Raw genomic sequence first — 11,752 nt, forward strand, 5'->3', positions numbered from 1 at the left:
CCATTTCTTGCTGTCTTGTCCGTCCATTGCTTCCTTGAAGCAAGACGGTTCACCACAGTCTGTCAACATGACATAATCAACCACATTGTTTGCACTAAGAACAAATTTGTTAGGTTGTCTAGTAGCCCTAGACGATCTCCTAACCCAATGATCATTGTTTGCTGGCTGTTCTTGCAAATTTTCATTTTCAGTATGCTATCCTAGCATTTCAGCCTGCAAATCAGCATTAACAGCTTGTTGTCCTGGTTGTTCTTGCACATGTGGTGGCTCATTATCATGGTCAATAGTTGGCTGATAATTTCCAGCATGATTTTCTGCATTTACAGGTTCATTTGCAACATGTATTTGCTGTTGTACAGCGGGCACATTTTGCTGTCCAAACGGTATTTCTTCCGAGAATGCAACCCTATGGACCTCCTTAGTCTTTTCGGGCTGTTTATGCATGCGATCTTCCTGGAAGATAACGTCATTGCTACGTACTACTTTCCTTTTCTCGGGATCCCACAATTTATACCCCATTTCACCCTCGTCACCATATCCTAGGAAAATGCATTTACAGGACTTTGGCTCAAGTTTGCTATGTTTTTCTTTACGAATGTTTACAAAAGCCTTGTAGCCAAACACTTTTAGGTGAGCATATGAAGGTGGCTTGCCCGACCACGTTTCTTGGGGAAACGCCCCCCATCACCACAAAAAAAAAAGACTTGTTTGGTGATTGATTAATTAAGCGAACGGTTGTCATAACAGCCTTTGCCCAAAAACCATGGGTAAATGTAGCATGAGACAGCATCGTACGGACCTTATCTTGTATGGTCCGATTCATACGCTCTGCAACTCCATTTTGGGGTGGATTATGAGGGGCAGTGAGCTCCCTCTTTATTCCTTTGCTGTCACAAAATGCTTGAAATGCCTTGGACACATATTCCCCACCATTGTCAAACCTCCTCATACAATTTGGGGGCAGGTAGTTGCTGTCGGAGTCTATATCCGCAACAGGTCTCTGATAACAGCCTTGAAGGACATGACTCCATGCTAGACTTTCTTTGGAAGTAACCTCTTTTTCCCATTTCTGCATCTTCTATGTCCATGCACACAAGAAACATAGGGGTAAGCTCCAACCAAGTCGAAGAAGCACATTTTTGTTGGTCATATAGTTAGGTGGTGCTTTATAGGTTCTGGATTTCCTTTCAGTTGCCTTATAGGAAAAACATAAAAAGGACCTAATAAACATACATACATAGATGTGTGTGTGTGTGTGTACCTGTGTTTTCTGAACAAATATTGCTTGTGTCTTGCATCTCAAGTTATCTTGTCCCTGTCCATAGGAAGTCAAAGGGTGCTGCTACTCTTATTGTTTTGTTACATTATATCATATACACTATATGCTTGTGTTCCCACTCCCATTTCAAGGGGCTTCTTCCTCTCTTAAGGTGAATGCCCTGCTCCTTCCTCTCTGACTATGTTGAAGATACCACCAGGGTAAACAATATAAGGAACTGACAGTTACAGCAGCAAGTTTCTACCATCATCTTGATAGCTTGTCTATTGGATGATGTTGAAGCAGCTGCCATGAATGACAGCAATCTATTTTGGGTCAAAAACAACTTAGCAGTCACTTTCATAGTTGCTAAAAGGCCAAGATTATAGACACCACAGGTTTGGTATTAAGCCAATGCTGTGATGTAAAATTATTTAAATCAATGATCTGGCTATTTTTGGTTGCTTTATCTACAAATAAATGCGGTTGAAGAATTTTAATTCTTGGCAATCTTTGGTTGAAAGGTTTCTTTTTCAAAGTTCTATTCAGGCATGAAGAAAATGATGATGCAGTTTGATTTTTAAATTCAGTTTAGCAGGACCATAGTAGATAATTTCATATAATTGAACGTTCAATATAGATGATGATGGTAAGTGTAAATTTAATATTATTTTGTCACTTTTGACAGCACTACCATATCTTTTATTCAGCCAAATTTATTAAGGCTTATGGAAATTGATTATTGCATGCTTTCCATGTGCGGTTGATTAGGAAGTGAAAACCAGGAATCTGTTAGTTTAGTTTTCTTTTAGTATGTGTTTCAAGCTGTCGATTTCTATAATATTAAGTACTCCCATTATGGCTGTGTTCGAACTGCATGCGTTTCTGTGTCGATGAAGAGGCCTGAATCTGCAAACTTGTATATTTTCCAGGGGACACAAGATGCAGATTTGAGAAGAGTAAAGTTGGAAATTGGAAGCTCAGTAAGAGTTGAGGGAGCAAAGGAAGTAAGGCTTGCTTATCCAGTGGAATTGCCATTACCTGTAAATAGGAGCTCGTTAATTAGTGGCCTTGCAGCCAGTATATCATTAATAACTGCAGGTAAAAACTATGCTATGAAAGGCGAGGATGCTCCTAAGCTTTCGTTACATATAGTTGGCCGTGCTTTGGCAGTTCGTATCACAATGCCTGATGCATCTTCTGAAGGGATAGAGACAGAGGAAGTTCAGTTTGGGGCTTGGGATTCATTCAAATCTGGGAAGCAATCTGAGTCAGATACCAGAGAGGCCTCCGACGTATCCTCATCCTGGCCATTCCCGAATTTAAGCAGCTCTGATGTTCAATTCAGAATGCTGGAGGAGGTAATGAAGCTGTACCTAGGCTCCAGCCTACTCAGGAAAAGCAGAAGGTTTACAGTGTCACATGCAAAGGTAGCTGTGTTGACGCTTGTTCGGTTTGACCTTGAAATAGAGAGAGAACTGAGAGAGGAGAACTTCGACTTGGATTTATGGCCAGAATGGCAGACGCGGCCCTCAGTCCAAACATACAAGTTCCAAGTCTTAGCTAAAGTGTGGGACAGAAGGCTTGTTCCAATCAGTGTGCGACCTGCAAAAAGGCACTACCATAATGTTGAAACATTCACCTGGAGGGACTTCACCTCCAATGTATCATTCTCAAGTCTTCATTCCTTTCTTGTGCCTTCTAGCCCTATGACACTTGATCTCTACTAAGAGAGGGGCCTTGCCTGATACTGCATCCTTTTCTTGTGCCTTCCAGCCCTTTGACACTGGATCTCTACTAAGAGAAGGGCCTTGCCACTGATACTGCATTCATGTATAGTAAGTGAATTCTTTTTTGACCTGCCAAAAAAACAGGCCAGATACTTCAATAATTCTCAGTAGACATTCAATCAAGGGTGCTTGTTTCTTTAAAACAAAAAGGTCAAATAAAAGATGTGGGAAAAAAGCCATGACAAATCTTTGTGTGTGCGTGTGTGTCTCTCTCTCTCTCTCTCTCATATTCAAATGGCATAACTCTTTTTTTTGTATGAAACAAATGTTTTGATTAATCACAAGGAGGGTCATCATTGTGGTAGAAGCATTTATAAAACACAGTATGAAACTATCAAAACTGCACATGCACTTGCACGTGAGCACATGCCTAGAAGTGGTAAGATTATCATACACCTGCTACCATATATATGTTGAAGAACACCTCTTGCTATCCTCTAGTGCGTACCAGAACCTCTAAACCTTCCTTATTCAATTCAGTCATGCACTTTGATCCCTATTCTAGCCTAAGCTTATATATATATATATATATATATATATATATATATATATATGCGCCCCCACACATACACACGTGCGGGCACATGCACACAATAAAGTTAATCAAAAATCGAAAAATAAATACTTCACCCCTTACTAGTCGTTCTTAAACTACCACGGGTTAATGTGGACTCGTTATGGGCACAAATTTACCTCGGTGCCCTTCTAGTATTTGACCCCCAAATCAAGTCTTCACGAATAACTCTATTGGGAAAAACACCATATATAAAAATCCCCCAATTTGGATGATTGAACCATCTAATGGATGGCCACTTATGATCAATGGGATAACTATATTCTACCATGCTAGCCTATTCAACAAAGAGTAATTGTATATACTCTTTCTTAGTTATTGGTTCTTGTGGTGAAGAAATTTACCACTCTTTCTACCTCATGCTCTTGGCCTATATATACTTGAGGCATGTAGCAAAACAAAACACCTTCAACAATTCATCTTCTTGCATACTTCGAAGTCAAAAGGATGATAATTCCTTTCGTTATGGCTTTTTTGCCTCATTGATATTAACAAGGTAAATCATGTTTTATGTGGGTGACAAGGATAGCAATTGGGTATTGTCATTAACACCTACAACACATGTATGTTTACCTAATTCTTACTAATAAACTACCTGTTTAATTTTGCAAGTAATAGGCGATACCCTTCCCTCTTGAACATGTTTTTTCTTGTTTATGTATGACTATCTTTGCACCTCTTGGCTATCTACTTGTACACTTGCATTGTGTTAAGTGCATAAGCAATTTTATTGCAACAAATTCTTCTTGGCAATGTTGTTATATCATTAGCTAAACGTATCCAATTAGAAAAAAGATGGTGTCTCTCTAGACCCTTTAATTACATGTTTATGCATTTCAATCACTTATTTTATTGTTTATGTGTAGCTATATATATGGAGAGGACAATATTGCAAAGCCATTATGGTTCTTTGATAATAAGACCTGGTTGTAACACAATGTGTATACTAAAACATGTGTGCCTAACAATGAACTTCACTCATAAGACTCCTTTGACAATCTAGGTCTACAATCCCCAAGTTGTGAAGTATTTTTGGCAAAATAGAAAAGAAGCTAAGGAAAATGCAATGACATGTGAGCATGGAAGAGGATGGATCAAATAGGTTTTGTGTCACGTGGCTAATTAGGCTTGAAAATAGCTTAATAGTTGTGAAGGATTTTTGGAAAATGTGGAAAGGAGTTGATGGATGTGCAATGACACGTGTGTAAGTTGAGACAAGGATGGATTGAATAAGTTTTTAAGAAATTTTGGATTTCTCTACTATAAACCCTAACCTGTAGCAAAAATTAGGGTTTAGCATCAGCTTCGGGAAACATGCCAAAAATTGGAAGCTTCAAGACTTGGATTCAACAAGGTTGAAGCTATTTTCAATCAAATTCAAGTGGAGAGCCTAGCAAATCAATGAATTTGGTGCATTTTTCTATATGCATCAAAGTAGGTGAATGTCAATTGATTGCGCGAATCAAGGGGCAAATCAAATTAAAGACTTGCTGGTCATTTTGGACAAGAAGGGGAGTTGGAATATCAAAAGGGATTGGGAAAACTTCATTGTACATCTTCTTTTTCTTTAATTAAGTTAAAGAAATATCGAAAGGGGTGTCAGTTTTGGGGCCAACAGGGTGTCCACTATCCAAGATTGTAAGATAACTTGTATTTCTCAAATTTATAATAAATGTTGCTGCTAGTAGACACTATAAGAAAACTTTCCAAAGTATTAAAATCTAAATCTAATGGAGATGGCATTTTAATTCATTACAAATTATAATACATGAAGTTGTTCTACATAGTGAATTTCAGTTATCTTCTTGCAAAAGCCATGGAAAAGAGTTAAGATATGAGGATGGCTACCAAGTAGACCCTTTCATGGATAGGCTACACCATTTAATAAGGTATTCTAACACTATACAATAACACTATACAATTTCTTAAAATCTTCTCTCTTTTACCAATGCCATTCTCTGATTCATAGACTATCAAACTATCTTCATCCATACGAGGCAATTCCTCAACTTAGTACTTTAACATCAAGACCCACATACTTCTTTGGTTGGGAGTCATGAAAAACATTGTAAATTCTAGTGATATAAGGAAAATTGACTTGGATTTCATTGCAAGAAGGTTAAATGGCCGGTTCATATTATTTTCTTCAAGGATGTTTATACTAATTGTATCATGAACTTCCAAATTATATTAGTAGATTTTATATAGATATTTTTGTGATTCATCGAGTTTAAAAAATGATTTATAGATTATACTTTACATTTATGGATTTTATATAGATTGTATATAGACACATTTTTGATTCATCAAGTTTGAAAGAGGACTTTGCTTGAATCCTTGTTGTTATCCTAGGGATCTTGTTTTAGGGTGTTTCCATGACTAGCAAGGTTTTACATGGAGCTTTAGCTGTTTGCAAATATGTTCTAGGGTTTTGGGACTTTGTGCATTGACTATTGTCAATATGAAGGTTTGAGGATCGATATCTTTTGTTTAGGAGCAAGTGTGTCATTAGTGTGGATTCCATAAGAAGAAGGCTATATGATTATGACTATATCACCAATTTGGGTTAGTTTGTCTATGTATGTGTACATTCACTGTATCATGGGGTCTTTGTGTATGCTTAATGGCTCTAGTTTGGATACAAGGATTTTTAGTAGATGTAGTTGCAACTCATGTTTAAAAGATCATTTTCCTTGAACTATACATATAATCCTACATTGGACAATAAAATGGCTTTGGTATTTCATATGGACTTTAGACTGACAATGATATCCTAAGGTGGAGTTGCTAAGTGGAATTTTATGGCTGACATATTGGCAAATAACATTAAGTGTTGCATGGAATAATTATCTAGGCTATTGGTGATTATGGTAGATATTCAATCAACATGGCTAATGTATGGGGTTTGAGGACATGTTAGATTGCAATAGATGTGGGGTTTTCATGGCAAGGAAGTATGGTGTTGACTTGCAATCTTGCTTGTGAGGAGCTTTTGGAGAATCACGGCTTCTTTTAGCTTTAAACTTCAATATTTGAGCTTTTTAGCTTAATGTTTAAATGACAAAAGTTTGTGATTTTCCTTTAAGGCTTATTGTTTGCGTTTGCTCTTTTTTACTCGTTTTTGGTTTACAAGAGCCTTAGAGTTTCAATAACATAACTTATGAAAAGTTCTGAGAGGGTTCGTTGTAAACTTGCCAAAGAAGTTGAATCAAGTGGAAAACCTTGGGCTTTGGGCCATAAAGGTTGTAAATTTGAGGCCTTACTTGCACTAAGAGATTGAATGTTAAAAGTTGAGTGACTAGTAATTCAAGTACAAAGTAATGGAGTGATTGAAAAAAATTGGATTTTATTTGTAGTGTTTGGTGTTTTTATTCATGGTAAAAGGATTGCTCAATCCTTGAAGAGTTTATTTGCACGATTCTCGGTATTTTTTTTTTTTGGTGTGGTGGAGCATTGAGTTGTGGAGATAGGGGTTGCTTCTATTTTGTTCCCACACCTCCTTTGAGTTTGAGCTTAATGATGAATTTCCAAGTTACCTTTACCCTAGTTGCACTCCCATCTTGTCATGACACTTGCACCTCATCATGAAAAAATGAGATTCTTGATGAGGTGAGGGAAATCCTAGCAAGAAGTGCTATAACACATAGTTTCTAGAAGGATTTGATTACCCACTACCACCCTTCTTGCAAGTGTCTTGTTTGCTACCCTCCCTAGTACAAGCATCTAGATTTTTTTAGCACCACTTGTTTTGAGTGTCTTATCTACTACTCACCCTACAACATTGTGCCTCATTGCACTTTAATAGAGGAGCTTTTGTCTAATGCTCAAAAGTAATGGTACTGGTTGCTACTCTAAAGTGATATTGACCCCTAAATGACATTCAAGTTATATCATTAAAGTTCTACAAGGAGCTCATTCTCTAATCTACCTCTAATCTAGCTATAGAGTATTGTATACCCAAAATATTATGATCTTGCTAATACGAAAGCCTTGATGTTGCTCCCATCTCCAAGTATATCTTTATCTCATATCTGAACTTCACATCTAGGAACTCATTAAACTTTACAATGGGAAATATCATCCTCCCATATATGTGGATCATATAAGAACTAATGCCCTCCACTTAGAAATGAAAAAGAAGGAAGCAACATGATTATAGTCAATTCTAGTCATTGGGGTCCATCTGCCCTCCTGACTTTATTGACTTTATATATCAAGTGTGTCAAATGGGCAACATGATGTAGTTAGTGGGAGGATCCATTCTTCCTCTCAAGACTCTTGGGCCCATTTCTCAAAGTGTCTAGGACATGCCACACGAAATAAGTTTTCATAAACCTTGTCTCATATGTGAGTTCATTAGGGGGCTCTCACATGAAATTTGTACTTCATCACATTTATTTTTGCTTTGGTGGCATGCATTCTTTTCATCACCCATTTGCACCTTGGACTTCTCTCTTGCATCCTTTGAAGTGTTGTAGATAATTGCTTAAAAGTCCATTGTCAAACCAAATATGTGCAATGGAATTTTAAGGTCATCATCATAAGAAAGGTGGATCAAGAATCTTGACTAGGGCCCTTTGTTTTTCTCAAGAAGAATCAATTAGACAAAAGAATGACCCAAAATTAGTACATAATTAATATCCCATCAGACCTCTTTTGTCATAAGCCTAGTCATCTACATGGAATATGTCAATCATGGAGAAGAAACAAGATCTTGCACCCCATCTCTCCTAGAAATCTTGTTGATCTACCAAATTTTCATGTGCACCAATGATTTTGTTCCTTCATCTAGAATATAAACTCCTCCTAGGTTGCATGCTTTCCCCCTTTGATGATGTGAATGTGTTTTCCACTCTTTTACTATAAAGCCTCTACCATGCTTACTTATTTCTCTGAATGGTATTTAATTGGCTTGTGTTTTAACGGGTTCTTCTCCCTACCTTGTCAATCTTAACTTTGGGAGGGGGTAAGAATGTGCATCCAATTTAATTAGTATAACTATATTGAGGTTAAGTAAATTTAGGTGGAATTGAGAATCATTTTTTAATTTGGTATTAGCACTCATTGAGGCCATCTTCCCTTCATGTTCTAAGAAGTAGCAAAAGAAAAGTCACTTCTTGGGTCCACATTTGATTAAATATCTATACCCTTGGGTGTTGAAGATGTATATAGGGGTTTCATGACTAGTAGTCCAAGATTGCATGATTAAGGTGATGATTCTAATATCTTTTGGGTGGATCCTCATTTATATTGACAGTGTAAAGATTAATCTCTTTTTATTCAAAGCATTATGATGATGGTAGAAGTTTATTATGCTATGCTATTTGATAACTTAGGTATTTTGAGGAATTTTCATAGTTAGATGATGTTTCACTAATTGGAAATATTCCTCTTGAACCCTAGCTAAATATTTTTTTATTTAGCTATTGTTAGTTAATGTTCAATACAAATGAAGCAAACATGCATGTGCATATACACATGAGAATACTATAAGTTATTCTCGTGAAAAGTAAAAATTTATAGATCCATTTTAGCTCTAAGAAGTAAATTCTTGCACCTGTTTAATATAACTATAATAATTTGTAGTTATTGTATTGTGTGTTAAGAAATTGGAAGACCTTGTCATGCATACTAACTTAAGTATTTATATATGTCACAAACATTTATAGGCTCTTTTGTCTATGCACAAAGCACAAATTTTGTCATGGAATTGCTCATAAATATATACATAATCTATACTGTTATAAATATAAATCATCCATACTATTCAACCTCCTATTAGATAATGAAGTATGGGTTTTCTTTTAAACTTGTTGATTTGATTGTTCAAGATCCTCTCTAAGCCCTTGAGACCATGTATGGAATGAAGCTATGCTAAAACCCAAAAACAAAAAATCCTTACATATTGTTGATATCTCCATGCTCAAAGGGGAACAAGGTAGGAAATTAAACAAGGATCCAAAAGACATATCTTGTTGCTTCATAAAGAGTTGAGAATAATTATTTTAATTTTAAATGTATATTTTTAATAAACTAAACAAGTCAAAATACTTACAAATGGAGAATAGAGAATAGTGACAACTTTATTTGATGGATATATTATTCAAGTAGACCTCCTTTGGGTTTAAATGGGAACTTGATGATAGTAACAACTTTACTTGATGAAATTATCCTTTTAATAGACATGTTTAGGAGTTAGGACTTAGAAGATAGTAACAACTTCACTCAGCAAATATATTCTTTAGACAAAGTTGTTTAGAACTAAAGGAAAACTTAGAAAATTGTATACATTTACTTGATAAAGTTACTATTCAAGTAGACCTACTTAGGAGTAAATAAGACTTAGAGGCTCTTAACAATTTTACTTGATGAATTTTTTCTTCAAGTAGGCTTGTTTAGAATGGGATGAACTTTAGCACCTCTACTTAATGAATTAGGTAGTCTGACTTAAGTAAACATGCATGACTAGTTACAAGAATTATGAAGAAAATATTGACTTTATTGAAATCATATGATTTTTTAGTATACTTGTGCAAATAGTATTTTGATTTTTTGGTTTAAAACTTGGTATACTAACTTTACATGTGGAACTAACATTAAGCTATTGTGCAATGCATAGATAATACCTGGTATATTAGCAAACAATAAGGTTGGACTCAAAAAGCAAATAAGTCCCAAGATGACAAGATGTGGATTGAGTGGAAATATGTAAAGGGGCTATATTGAGTTCCCACTAACTCCCAAATGGGCTGTGTTTTACATGGGAAATGAATTTAAAGGTGGAGCATTGCATATCAAGGAGCATCACTTAAATATACCACAGAATATTAGCTACTTGCATAAATCCACCACCATCAAATGGACATTGCATATCAAGGAGGGGGGATTCACTTTGCTAGATTATAATAAAATGGACATTGAATACTTTGAATTAATATGGAGTTAGTGACACATTTAAGCACCAAGTATTTGATTCTTTGCATCTATATATATGTACAATTGCACTAGATATAAATCTATTTAGGAAAATATTTATTGCTTCATTGAAAATACCTTCGAGCAATGCAAAGCAAAATTGGGAGTTCCAAAGAGTGCCACTACTGTTGTATCATATAATGCTTTTGATTATTAGAGTGCAAGTAAAAACATAATGGCTAAGTATTCAGAGATTACTTGCATTCATTGTGGAGCTCACACTCTTAGTTTATTGTTGAAAGATGTGGAAAAGTTGGCATTCATTCAACCTACCTTGTTGGATCATTGTGATGTTTAATAACAATGTACATGTGCATTATTTTGACAATACTTTGCTAAATGTTTAATGATATTTTGTGCCATGTAGTGTGCTATCACTTATTTGTTCCTTTGTAGATTGAAAGAGGTAAAGGATGTGCTTCAAGAGGCCACTGCAAGTAGATTGTGGCATAGAATTCCCAATACACTGATGGCATAAGGAAAGTTGTCAAAGATATTCAAAGAAATGCATTTTGGTAAAAAGTTCCAAGAAAATAGAATACATAAACTTGAAAAAGAGCTAAAGTTGTACAAAGATATGGAACACATGATGGTAGAGAATGCATAAAGAAATTCGCTAAAGAAGAAGAATGATTCATTGAAGACCATTCTTGAGAATATGGAGAAGGATAAGAACATTGTAGAGTTGAATTCGTAAAGGCGCAAGCAAACTCCCATGGTCTACAAGGAAAGAATGTGGACTACTACCAATGCTATCACTATCCATAAATGGTGGAGCACAAAAAAGACGTGTGCAAGCATTGATACTAGTAATCCTCCATTAATACAAAATAATTACATGCCATGATAGTGTGTATATATATTTTTTGAATGTTTAAAAATGATATTAGAAGCCAAGGCAAGGGCAAGCTTCTAAACATCTTCTTAAAATACAAGCATCTAGTTGCAATTTTTAGAGATACATGACATTGAGTACTCCAGCTTATTGAATAAGGTTCTTATGGATGTCCTTAAAGCAAATGCACTATCTTGTAATAAGACAACACAAATCATTTTGCCTCATCCATTTGGACTTGGATCTATGTGACAAATCAAGTATTTATCAATTGGAGAAGCAATAGGAAAATACATTTTCATCAAAGAGAATGTGGAATC

General features: G+C 35.7%; 1 protein-coding gene across 1 annotated transcript in view; it reads left to right on the plus strand.

Moving 5' to 3' along the window:
* LOC148024903 (protein TUNICAMYCIN INDUCED 1-like) overlaps nucleotides 1-3,171 on the plus strand; it is a 45,748-nt gene extending 42,577 nt beyond the window's left edge. Inside the window, exon 3 of the mRNA XM_087694575.1 lies at nucleotides 2,191-3,171. Coding sequence (XP_087550701.1) covers nucleotides 2,191-2,988 — 798 coding nt within the window. The 3' untranslated portion in view covers nucleotides 2,989-3,171. The remainder of the gene's footprint in view (nucleotides 1-2,190) is intronic.
* The last annotated feature ends 8,581 nt before the right edge of the window (nucleotides 3,172-11,752 follow it).

Source organism: Lygodium microphyllum, chromosome 15 (assembly GCF_053477565.2).
Source record: "Lygodium microphyllum isolate KBCC chromosome 15, Lygodium_microphyllum_v1.1.10, whole genome shotgun sequence".
In the NCBI taxonomy this organism is placed as follows: domain Eukaryota; kingdom Viridiplantae; phylum Streptophyta; class Polypodiopsida; order Schizaeales; family Lygodiaceae; genus Lygodium; species Lygodium microphyllum.